The sequence below is a fragment of the Canariomyces notabilis genome (genome assembly GCF_033297395.1).
Source record: "Canariomyces notabilis strain CBS 508.74 unplaced genomic scaffold N656scaffold_29, whole genome shotgun sequence".
In the NCBI taxonomy this organism is placed as follows: Eukaryota; Fungi; Ascomycota; class Sordariomycetes; order Sordariales; family Chaetomiaceae; genus Canariomyces; species Canariomyces notabilis.
In genome coordinates, this window is record NW_027041851.1 from 179,835 (window position 1) to 191,975 (window position 12,141).

Sequence of the window (12,141 nt, forward strand, 5' to 3'; positions counted from 1 at the left end):
CGGCGCCTACGCCCAGCTGTCAGTACGGTCATTTAAGCACACTATACTTGCAATCTCTTTTAGACTCCCCCTAGCTTCAAGCATTACAAAGGCCTAGCTCTTTTAGCAATCATTAGTATATTTAACTATCATAGGCAACAAGGAGGCAGCTAGTAAGCAGAGCAGGTGTATAGGCGCGTTGTATAGGCCGCCAACTAAGGGCGGCTAACTAAGGCTTTAAATATTGTAGAATTAAACGCATTCGAAGAAAACCTTAGAAAACGCGTTTTTGGGCCTATTCTACGGCTTCAAGATTGAATTAACTGTTGGGCTAGCTTACTGGCTTACTAACTGTTGCGTGCGTGGAGGGCATCCTACTACCCTCTGGGACCCACTTTGTCCTGGCGTTTGCAGCCTACAGCAATTCTCCATCAACCGAAAACTTTATGATTAGAGTTAAAGAATGATTAGGAAAGACAGCTATCTTTGAGAGTTCGACTTGCCAAGAGACCAGCGGCTTGACAATTGCAGCTCGTTTGGCAGGAACAGCTGCCTACAAAATCCAAACGGAGCCGGAGTGAGGCAGTCGCAAGTTGTCCTCCGACTCCGTGCATCCTCATGCTGGACTCGCAGCTTCCTGGCAACAACCGAAGACAGGTCAGGTGGCCAGCCACTTCCAGGCGCACCGGCGAGGCAATTGTGCCTCAAAGGGATCGTGAGATGGTTGCGAAATGATATTCTTATGTTTTGTCTGATCGGGGACAATCCGTTCAAAATGAAGAGAATCGTTTTTTTTCGATTTCTCGAAAACGAAACAAGCGACGTGGGGGTTAAGCGATCGATCTACGCTACGCGAGGAAGCATCGCCGAGGCCAAAATCTCTTGGCGGTTTCACAACCGGGGCTCTGAATGCTGAAAAGAAGATGGACGGACCCTGTCAGGGGCTGGAGCCTCCACCTCTCGTCCAGGAACCCGGGAGCCGCAGATCCTTTGCAATCACAACCCCCAGCGTCGTTACACACCATGCTGGCCATCGCGTGGTCGAGACGGCGGAGCCTCCAATCTGCACCAATCATGTGGGTTCCCGTCGCGGCTCCGACTTCCCAGACCTCACAAGCGCCTGTCCACCCCTGACCCTGTGCAATATGACCATCGTTAACCGATACCTCACCATCTCTGCTTGCATGCATCATGGCGGCGAGCGGCGGCAACGATCTGGTGTTGAACGTGCGATGCCAGCGATGGAGATCACGAGGTGGAGCCGGGACGGGCAGGGCACGTTGCGTTGAACTGTCCGCCTCCTTTATGTCAAGCACCACTTTATATAAGGCTTGACATCTCTGCTTCAAGGCTGTTGCATCTCTGTTCTCTCCAGTCCACAATCTTTTCTCTTCACAGATACGTTCTTTTCTTGTTGGCCCTAGCAGCCCTTGTTTAGTTAACACAGACACTCCTTTTTTCAACATTCTCTAGGCCGGCGGCCACCTTTTACCAACTCGTGAAGAGAAAACAGCCATTCGCTTTTGGATATCCTCGGGCAGAGCAACACCTTACCACTACCGACCATGTATTTCACAACCGCCACCGTGCTGGCCCTTGCCAGCAGCGTCTCGGCCCACACCTTGATGTACAGCGCCTGGGTCAACGGAGTCGACCAGGGCGACGGCCGCAACGTCTACATCCGCTCTCCTCCCAACAACTCTCCGGTGAAGGACCTCTCGAGCCCTGACCTCGTCTGCAACGTCAACGGCGGCAAGGCCGCATCCTCCTTCGTCTCAGCCGCCGCCGGCGACACGCTCACCTTCGAGTGGTACCACAACACGCGCGGCGACGACATCGTCGACCTCTCCCACAAGGGCCCCATCATTACCTACATCGCCCCGTACACAGAAGGCAACGGCGCGAGCGCCATCTGGACCAAGATTGCCGAGGACGGGTTCGCCAACGGCAAGTGGGCCGTCGAGACGCTGGTCGCCAACAAGGGCAAGTACGACTTCAAGCTGCCCTCGAGCCTCGCCGCGGGCAAGTACCTCGTTCGTCAGGAAATCATTGCCCTGCACGAGGGCGACGTCGCGTACAGCTCCAACCCGGCCCGTGGCGCCCAGTTCTACCCGTCTTGTGTGCAGGTCGAGGTGACCAGCGGCGGCTCGGCTGTCCCCAGCGAGAACTTTGACTTCAACACAGGCTACACCTACTCGGACCCGGGCATCGTCTTCAACATCTACGGGTCTGTCACCAGCTACCCCATCCCCGGCCCGGAGGTCTGGAGCGGTGCGTCCTCGGGCGGCGGTTCTGCTCCGGTCGCTAGCTCCTCGACCCGTGTTGCGAGCTCGACCGCTGTCGCCGCTCCTACTTCCACCGCTGCCGCCTCCACCACGGCGGTTGCTTCGCCCACCACCACCCTCGTTACCTCGGTGAGAACCTCGTCGGCTCCGGCGGCCACGAGCACGACGCCCTCGAAGCCCAGCTGCGGTGGCAAGAGGAAGAGGAGGAGCGTTTCGAGGGCCAAGAAGGTCAAGAAGACGGCTATTGGTGTTTAAATGATGGTCTGACAGACACCCAACTGAGCAGCCGGTGGTTTTTCGCTTGCTGTTCTTGCACCCCGCCACGGGGGTGGATTTTGATGGCACTGGCACTGCGTGCCTGACAGGTTTTACTGCGATTTGCCTTTCTGTATTACTGCCCATTTACCTTCCTGTATATATTGGATATCCTGCACATGGTCATAGCATGTAGACAATCGTTTTTTATCATTCTTGGTCCCTGCAAGCTGTACCTTGTCTTTGTGGATTGTTCTGCTCGGGGCCGAAGTTGCAAGAAACGTCAGAGTTTGTCCAAGCCTGCGCTTCGTTCCTTCCTCACTTGCTACCTTAGGCAGGCCCAGCACCTTCTGGAAGGTGCGTACCTGGCATCTCATTCCATCCCTTAACTCAGCGGCTTACCCGGGCCATACCTTTCACTCGCAGCACCCAGCAACTGCCTGACCATTGCGGGTTTGCCATTTGGCAGACCGGTGAACAGTGAACTTCCCCGTCGGAACTTCAGCATCTCAATTGTGCCACCCCTCTTATGCCTCACATTCTCTGCCAGGTACGTCTCCCCCTTCTTGTCTCCAAGCAAATAACTCCATGATATCCTTTACCTCTGCCGAATAAGTCCCTAACCAGCTTGGCACAGCCATGGCCTCTTTCGTGCCCGCTCTCGTGCCGCCCGGGTTTGTCGTGGAGTTGCCCGTTGGCCCCGAATCTTGGATATTCTTCCTGGTCGCCAATTTCGGACCAGGTCCCGATGGGCCATACTTCCCTCTCGCTGCCCGAAAGTTTCAATCCGCCGGCATGAAGAACGGATCGATGTAGGGACGCGATGTGCTCGTCTCGTGCCTCGGCGTCATTGACATCCTCTCGGACCCGTCAAATCATACAGCCATTCGGTCAGAGTTGGCGCTTGCTGCTGAATTCTACCGCGACCCCACCAACCCTGTGCCCTGGGAGCTGGCAGATGGGGAGTACTGGCGCCTGGATGATGGAGATTACCCCTATTTACCGGATACAAACAAGATCAAGTTTGAGTTCCCGTTCCTTTCCGCTTGTCTCTTGCTCGGCCTTAACCGCAGATCCGTGCCTGGTTCTACTCCCAGAGCCATGCCAGTGCCCCTGGGCGCTGTGTACCGCTCCAACAGACATTACGGGATGGCTGTTCTAGACATCACCAGCTTGCATGCCATTCGTTACGGAATCGTCGGCTTCTGGCTCCTTGACAGGAATCGTCAGCACGCTACCGTGGAAACCTACATGCCACCGACGCAGGTGCTCGAGACCAATCGGCCGCGAATTCCCATGTCGGCATTCGAATATCTTCACAAGTTCCGTTACAGCCTCTGTGACGAGGCTTACGAGCTGAATCAGTTCCTTCCCATTAACCCACGTGCTATGGATAGTGAGTCACCCCAAAGATTGCCAGATGTGAGGGTTGCCTTCATAGCATAGCTAACACGTGGAACTTGGAATTCTGTCCAGTAATTTGGCCCGTCGAGCCAGATCAAGGCCAACCTCCCATACCATCCATCATGGGCTCGGCTCACCTCTGGGCTGTCAAACCGCCAAACGAGGCCGAACAGGCTCTCGAGGTCATCGTTCGGAACGCTAGCGTAATGGAGCGATTCAGTGTCGACGTCATGAACCATATCCGGACAGTCCCTGATCATCAAAGCATTCTCCGACGCATCTTGTGCAAGTGGTCTGCGTCTGTCGGCCAAGCGCGGTCCACGGGACAGCTCCTGGGGTTGGTTTTCGCTGAACAGGAGCATATGGAACTTGCCCCATTCCAGGGACTCTCTGCCCGAGCGATCGAGGCGGCATTGGAAGGCTCGCCTAACACTAAGTCTCTCAGTCTCTGCGTTGACACTCTCGGGAGCACACCTGCCGAGGTACTGGATGTCCTCGCCCGGTTTAGGAACGTTCAGCACTTGTACTTCGTGCAAGACCCCGCCAGGACCAGCGACAAACAGAGCGTTGAGTTCTTCTTGGAGTTTCTATCAAAGCCTAGAGGTGGTATCATACGCCGAAAAGCACTTCCGACTGGAGCTTTCTCCGCCGCCCTCCGTAAGGAGTTTTGGATTCCGCCGAACTGCCGACCGCCTCAGGGCCACTTCCCCATCCAGCACATGTTTGTTCGTCACCGGAAGGGCTCTACTAACAAGTTCTGGCCAAATCATTTCTATTTCGGCGATGCCATAATGCGACCTGAACGGGTCGCCACGGGCTTCATCTCATACCTCAGGGGCTTGCTTGACGTTGGGATCAACGGCGACCGTGACCACGCTCTGTTTGCGTTCAGCGCCGCGCCGCCCTCCCTAGCGAATATGAACGGGGTGGAAGTCCGGCCAATCCCTGCCGAGAGCTATGCCATCCCCAGGCATCCCCCAAGGAGGAATCCCGGGGTCCCCCCTCAGCGGGAAGAGTGCTGGGCCCGTGTGCGAGACCTGTATCCCGGAGGCTGGGCCATCCTGATATCCCATGATGCATACCCCGAGTTGTCCGGGACGAAATGGACCGAGGCAAACTACTTCAGGTATGCATTTGTCCGCGCGCGGGTGCGTATCAGGGCCGGAGAGCTGCGAAAACCCTTGAGCAGACAGGAATTGGACGTCTTCTCATTGCGCGGGTTCATCAGGGCCACTGCCCCCGAGGTGGATCCCACTCTTGTTGACCAACGTCTGGAGGAGCTTATCCGAGACTGTCCCACTACAGCGACGCAGGGGACACTCCGGATAGGGCTGGATCCGTTGGGTGTGCTGGGTCACCTCGAAGCCGGTTCGATGCTCCTCGACTTTCTCATGGATGCGAGAAGGGTGGAGAGGAACTTGCATTTTGCCATGGTGGAAGACCCAGAAGGTATGAACCCGGCCTACTTGTGCCTTTCGCGGCTACTCTCTCTGTGCTACCTGCTTACCCGATGAACACAGAGAGAATGTGGTACCCAAATATCTTGGCAGCACCTCCCGTTGCTCTTGATCCTTCAAATCGGTATGTATTATGCCATGACCCTTCGTTTGGCGTCTCCTACTTGTACCTCGGTCGGCTTACCAGTTGTGTAACAAGGGCGAGCCGCAAGTTTGAGCCCTTCTACAGAGGAGCGCTGTGAGAGCACAACCTCACCTCGCTGTCGATGTCGTGCGTCATTCACAACTGTACGCCCACCGAACCGAGCTTGCCAGCGAGAGCGTTGCCCACCATTTTAATGGAAGGCAGCATACGGTTGCATAGTATGATATTAGAGAGCAGACATACTGAGTATCTGCAAGGACTAATGGGCGCTGCATGCTGGTATCAGATGCGAGAGGTATTGCTCTTGACTAGCATCGCTTGGATGGATGTAGGTATGCCTACGCTCTCTAGCAAGCGTACTGACGGGATAGTTGGGACGAATCAAGATACTTGACACTGACATGCTCAGCAACTGGCTACCTAGTCCACTAAGCCTTCACTTCTTCAGCGTGAATAACCTCGGCGTCTTTTTCTTCTGAGCTAGGTATTTCAGCGGCCGCCACCTCCGGCCGGCCAATGCAAACATGCTTGCGGAACTTTCTCGCAGGCAGGCGTGCCTCAAACTGTGTACGGAATCTTTGTTAGCTTTCAATGCATTCTATGCAGCGGAGACTCGACGCACCATCTCATCAATCTCTTCCAACGTGCGGTCCTTGACCTCAGGCAGGAAGAAATAGACCCAAGCGCTGCAGAAATGTTAGTGTAATCTCACAGGTGGCGTAACGGCGACAGATGACGACTTACGCGGCCAGCCAGCAAGATGGAGTCCAGATGTAGCCGTACTTGGGCCCCCAGTTGAGGGACTCGGGATTGATAAAGTACGGGGCGGTGAATGTGGCCAGCCAGGCTGCAAAGAAACCAATGGCGGTGGCAAAACCAAAGGTGTAGGAGCGCAGACGCTGGGACGGCAGTTCACCGCCCGAAATCCAGGCATATGTGGCGACCATACCCTAAGTCAGGTCAGTACGATCCATCGGGGATGTCAGGAAAGGGATGGAGATGCGTTAGCGCACGTTGTAACCTAGGATATACAGCACCGACAGACCGACAATTGCTTGTCCCGTGGACTTTGTGCCAGGGCTCACGGTGTATATCACGGCTGTTAGGAGCTGGGCAAGACCACAGAGCAGCAGGCCGCTGACGAGGAAGACACGGCGCCGGCCGAAGTGGGTGACGAGGGCACTGTTGATGAGAATTGCGACCACCCCAACGGAGATCAGGATGCAGGAGTTCTGGAATGCGTCGCCGATGCCGGCCATTTGGAAGAAATATGTGCCGTATGCTTAAGACAAGACGTCAGTTCCCGTGGATGGAACAATAGGGACTGGGCAACATACCAATCATATACATAGCCCCTGACGCGCCCTGCACCGTCAAGGCGCACGTAGCCAAGATCGTCCGGCGGCGGTCGACAGGGTCCCGGAACATATCCCACACAGCCACGCTCTTCATATGGGCAGACTCAGACTCCAGCGCAACCTTGATGTCGTCTAGCTCCTCGTCAACGGCGGCATCCGGGTACGGCCGCAGCCACCGCAGCGCCTTGCGCGCCTGTTCCGTCCGGCCGTGCTGCATCAGCCAGCGGGGGGATTCAGGGACGAAAAAGAGCCCTAATGACATGAGCACGGGGATGATGTAGATTAGTCCCAAGGGGATCAGGTATGCCTCCCGCCCGTCGATGGGCGCGGTGAAGTTGTCGACGACGGTGCCTACGAGGGTGCCGACGGAGGTCCAAACTTGGAAGGAGGATATCATGAGCCCGCGGTACCGGGCTGGGGAGCATTCCTTTCCTATTTATCAACCACCTACACTCAACTGAAAGGGATGTGGAGATGTACCTGGATATACAACTGGGAAAACGTCATGAACATGCCATTGGCCAACCCAAGCAGCAGACGGCCCGCGTACAGCCCGCCAATGTCGGTGGTCGCCATCATGACGATGTTGGAGACCACGCAGAGGATGCTGGCGAGCCAGACGGTCATCTTGCGGCCCATGACGGTTGCGATTGGACCGGCGAGGGAGGAGGAGAGGAAGGCGCCGAGGGTCATCAAAGAGGAGATGAGCTGTTGCCGTTCGGTGGAAATGTTCCACCCGCCTGGGAGGGAGGGGTCGGAGTAGCCGAATACCTGCATTCAATGAGCAGTGTGGTGTGGTTAGCTGGAGTCTGGCGTTGGGAGGTTGGTTGGACGGGGGGAGGGGATTGAGGTTGGGGGCTGGGACTCAGGCTGGATGGAGATTGAAGTGTGAGGGGACGAACCCGCAAGAAACCGATCATGGCTTGCAAACCGCCTATCAGGCCAAAGTCGAGTCCGTACTGGAACGGGCACATGGACATCAAGGTGCAGGCGGCGAGGCATTTCCAGTGCTGCTTCATGGTGTACTTTTGGTCGAGGGCGGCTCCATGTTCAGGGGGTGGTGAGTCGGTGCCGGAGCCGGAGCCGGCTGTGGGCGCCTTCTTTTCGTCTGCCATAGCGTCCGGAGGTGTGAGACTAGACGTTGTTGATGTCCGGAGTTGTAGGTGGTGGCCCGGTATGGGCATGGCAGGGGATAAAGAGGAAGTCGGATGACTGTAAGTCCTGCCCGTGCTGTTACTAAGTGTTGATCCTCGGAGGCACCCTCCCGTCAGAGAAATGTAACAGAGTTAACAGCCCATTTAGCTTTGCGGGCTTCTACCAGACCTAATATGTAATCTACGTAAGGGCTGTGAGACTCCAAGCTTTATATCCGTGCTAACATGCTATACCTACCTAGCTTTCGGACATACATCATGGCCACGCCTCTCCTTTGCAACTCGACTCCAACATCTCTAGCTCTCCAACTTGACACTGCTGTCCCAATGCCGAAGACATCAGCTGCCACAAAGCCCAGCGTGACCGTGACGCTGTCGCTACCCATGCCAACGATACTCGCTGGATGCTATACCGTATCCAAGATAAGTGAACTAGGTCGTGACTGGAACGGCTTCGGTGTCCTTGCCGAAGAGCGTCTGGTCTCCTTAGTGTCATGCATTATTGCCACGCACCCCTGTATGATCGAAAGCTTCCATTGGACGTTCCAATCCGGGGAAGAGGGGCTAATTCGGTGGCCTGCCAAGGCCCAAGCGGTGATGTTGCAGCCAGACTGGGATCGTCGACGGTCGATGTCTGGTTCGTGCCGAATAAGAGTTAATCTGGACAACTGCCGCCGGTTTAGCCAGCCACTGCTATAAAGTCTAGCGGTGCATCCCTGCAAGTATCGCTGTGTGTGACATGATACCCGGTATGGATGGGTTGGAGTAACGCTATGTGGAGTAGGAGCACTGCAGTGCATGGACTTGGGGTCAACCAGCTCTCAAGAAGGTTGGTTGTGATACAGCTTCTTGAGAAGGATGCATACAGACCATCACTCAGCACGACATAGGGAAAAGATGGACAGTGGAAGAGCACAGCAGTTGTTTTGTTCCCCTCACGGTCCCCACAGGGGCAACGGGAGGCTCGGGAGCGGGGTCCAGAGAGCGGAAGAAGACACCTCGAGGTGATTTTTGGGGAATACAGCCGCGGCATTCGCTGATCAAGACTTTATTAGTAGCAAGCACAGTAGTACCTAATTTACTACCTGCTTACTTCAGTACCTACTTACAACCCACTGCCACACATTACCCCTCCTGTTCGGTTGACTGTTGTTCCCCCACACAGGAAGTATTCCCCTTCCTATCCCGTGGTTGCTAGTTCCAGCATTCACCCGGAGATTAATTTGCAGCCGGCAACCTAGAGCGTCTTGGGGAGTTCCTTAGGCCATGCTCCATTCTCGTCCGCTTGACAGTCCATTCTACCTGTGACTTATGACTGTACAAACTTCTCTGTGTATGCTCAAGGTTCCTACTAGTACCCTCCACCTTATCAGGACCATACCAGCCCATCTACGAAGAAAACACAATTACCCCTGAGCCCTCATAAGCCTGAACAGAAGGCTCATTATTGCCTGAGCCAGAGGAAGACAAGCCAGGAGGTTGAACAGCCCTCCCTGCCAAGTTTGAGCGAGGCACAACACACCCAAGGCCCAGGGACAGTAAAGATGCTGTCTGAACGGTTACTCGACAGTTTCACCTTAATCAAGGTGCAGTCCATCATAGCAGATGCTGGGCTGTCCAACATCCTCCTTGGGCTGCTGGCCATCGCGGCCGTGGCACTGGCCGCCGACTACGCCCACATGCTGTATTTGCGGTCCCGCATGCCGCCAGGCCCCTTACCACTACCAATCGTCGGCAACACCTTCTCCTTACCAGACAACAAGCCTTGGATATATTTTGAGGCACTGTCTAAGAAGTACAACACGCCCCTAATCACCTTTTGGATCGGACGGTAAGCACTTGACCTCCAACTCCCATGATCCTTCTCAGGGGTAAACTAACACCCCCAGAAACCCCACCGTCTGGATCAACGACGCATGGTGTGCTCACGAGATCTTTGAGAAAAAGGCTCAAATCTACGCCTCACGCCCTCGCATGATTGTCTTTGGCGAGCTCGGGTCGGGCCAGTCGAACCTGGTGACGATGCAGATCCGCAACCAGGCCGAGCGCGACCACTGGCGCATCCACCGCAAGCTGATGCACATTGGTGTCGGAGTGCAGTCGGTTCGTGGCTACCGCGAGATCCAGAACAACGAGAGCAAGGTGGTTGCGCTGGATTTCCTGCGCGAGCCGAAGGAGTATGTGAAGCACCTGGAGCGATATGCCACGAGCGTAGTGAGCATTATCGCGTTTGGTAGGAGGGTCGCGAGTTACAATGATCCTATTATTACAGAGGTCATTGCCCTGATGCAGTTGGCGGCGGATTTGAATGTGCCGGGCAAGTCGTTTCCTATGTTGTTGGAGACGTTCCCAAGTAAGAGTTGCCTCTCGTCATGTTTTGATCCGTCGTTCGTCCTAACACGCTGTCAAAGTCCTGGCCAAATTCCCCCGATTCATGCCCTGGTTCAAAGGCCTCGGCGCGCGCGGCCGAAAAGGGGGGCACTACTTCTTCTATGCACTCGCCGAAGAAGCACTCGGGCAGTACAACCAAAAATCCCCCTCAGAACAAGCCTCCATGCCCACACCCTACGTCAAAACCCTCTTCGAAGAAACCAAAAAGTACAACCTCCCCATCGCCGAACTGTCCGGGCTAACCGGCAACCTCTTCGGCGCGGGCTCCGACACCTCTTCCTCCACCCTGATCACCTTCATCCTCGCATGCTGCGCCTTTCCGGACGCAATGCACAAAGCCCAAGCCGAACTGGACCGCGTCATCGGCCCCAACCGCTCCCCGCACTGGGACGATTCCCCCAACCTGCCCTACATCAACGCATTTGTCAAAGAAGTCCTCCGCTGGCGCAGCGTCGCCATCATCGGCGGCCAACCCCACTCCCCGACGCAGGACGATACCTACAACGGGTGGTATATCCCCAAGGGGGCATGGGTGCAGGGCAACGTCTGGGCGATTCACCACCATGAGAGGGAGTTTCCCGATCCGGATCGGTTCTGTCCTGATAGATATATCCCAGGGCATGAACTGCATAGGCCGTTTCCGGGGGATAGGGGGTACATGACTTTTGGGTGGGGACGGAGAGTGTGCAGTGGGCAGGCGCTGGCGGAGCAGGGGACGTGGATTACGGTCGCGAGGTTGCTGTGGGGGTTTGATATACGGAAGGGGAGGGATCCGGTCACGGGGAGGGAAAGGGAGGTGGATATCTTTGCGTTTACGAATGGGCTGAATATGAGGCCGCAGCCGTTTGAGTGCGAGATTGTGCCCAGGAGTGAGGAGGTTAGGGAGGCGATTGTTAGGGAGGGGGAGCAGGCACTGGCGGATTTGAGGGTGCATGATGGGGAGAGTAGGTATAGGATGAGTACCTTTTATCAGCAGATGAAGAGGGAGGTCAAGGAGGAGCCGGTGATTGATGAGAAGGGAAATGTTAAGATGGTTAAGGTGAAATAGGGGGCGGACGGGATCTGGTTTGGTAGATGTCAAGAAGTGGGAGCGAGGAGATGCTCATGTTGGGTTGCCTCGGTTGCATAGCAGTTGACACACTAAAGTTCGAGACTCTAAGTTTCTTCTCATGACAGAGGGAACGAGAAGTTTGCAGTATAATGGTCATAGCATTGTTTCTGGTAGAATAGATACTAAACTTACAGGTCGTTCGAGCGTCTACAGGATATACATTGGATCCATGATGCGCTGCACGGGATCTTCAGGTTTAGTCAACAATGTTGCAACCCCTGAAATGTGATTTGAACGAGATCAGGATGCCTTCAGCAACATGAACCGCCACTTCACGATGGCCTACTCTAATAAAAGCGACTATAAAAAGTTACTGTCTAGCCAGTGGCAATGTTTGGGTCCTGGGACACACAAACGAGGAGGGTTATCCCCATGATGCGTCGATTGTTGATCTTCCCATAATCCAGCGAGAATCACATCACCCCATAAAGCGAATCGCGTACCCTAACCAGGTTGACGGATAATGGCTTCCTGTCAGCCAGCCTCCGAACGCAACCGCAAGATCACGAGGACAAGATCTATTTGGAGGAGAGCTGCTGTGCGGGGGACATCCCCATTCCCCGCATCGCATCCCGTCACCCCGAGTCGGGCTTGGTTCCCAA

The 12,141-nt window shown here is 55.3% G+C and overlaps 5 protein-coding genes across 5 annotated transcripts; 4 read left to right on the forward strand and 1 right to left on the reverse strand.

Annotated features, from left to right (window-relative positions):
* The first annotated feature begins 1,406 nt into the window (after positions 1–1,406).
* Positions 1,407–2,609, forward strand: N656DRAFT_375656 (lytic polysaccharide monooxygenase). Its single transcript, XM_064809436.1, has one exon. The coding sequence runs from the start codon at positions 1,545–1,547 to the stop codon at positions 2,517–2,519; it is 975 nt and encodes a 324-aa protein (XP_064666375.1). The 5' UTR covers positions 1,407–1,544; the 3' UTR covers positions 2,520–2,609.
* Positions 2,610–3,048: 439 nt separating this feature from the next.
* On the forward strand, positions 3,049–5,437 carry N656DRAFT_832045 (uncharacterized protein; the record flags this gene model as incomplete). Its single annotated transcript, XM_064818647.1, has 3 exons — positions 3,049–3,069; positions 3,336–3,915; positions 3,996–5,437. 3 exons carry the CDS (start codon positions 3,049–3,051, stop codon positions 5,435–5,437), a joined length of 2,043 nt encoding a protein of 680 aa, XP_064666376.1.
* A 516-nt stretch (positions 5,438–5,953) lies between these two features.
* Positions 5,954–7,998, reverse strand: N656DRAFT_717398 (general substrate transporter; the record flags this gene model as incomplete). The annotated part of the gene is made up of 7 exons (XM_064812201.1): positions 5,954–6,088; positions 6,148–6,211; positions 6,270–6,475; positions 6,539–6,807; positions 6,863–7,310; positions 7,364–7,654; positions 7,786–7,998. The coding sequence occupies 7 exons, from the start codon at positions 7,996–7,998 to the stop codon at positions 5,954–5,956; spliced, it is 1,626 nt and encodes a 541-aa protein (XP_064666377.1).
* A 167-nt stretch (positions 7,999–8,165) lies between these two features.
* On the forward strand, positions 8,166–9,105 carry N656DRAFT_375569 (uncharacterized protein). The gene has a single exon (XM_064809435.1). It carries the CDS (start codon positions 8,263–8,265, stop codon positions 8,734–8,736), a length of 474 nt encoding a protein of 157 aa, XP_064666378.1. The 5' UTR covers positions 8,166–8,262; the 3' UTR covers positions 8,737–9,105.
* A 40-nt stretch (positions 9,106–9,145) lies between these two features.
* N656DRAFT_760727 (cytochrome P450) lies at positions 9,146–11,690 on the forward strand. Its single transcript, XM_064813220.1, has 3 exons — positions 9,146–9,868; positions 9,927–10,390; positions 10,449–11,690. The coding sequence occupies exons 1-3, from the start codon at positions 9,582–9,584 to the stop codon at positions 11,474–11,476; spliced, it is 1,779 nt and encodes a 592-aa protein (XP_064666379.1). The 5' UTR covers positions 9,146–9,581; the 3' UTR covers positions 11,477–11,690.
* The last annotated feature ends 451 nt before the right edge of the window (positions 11,691–12,141 follow it).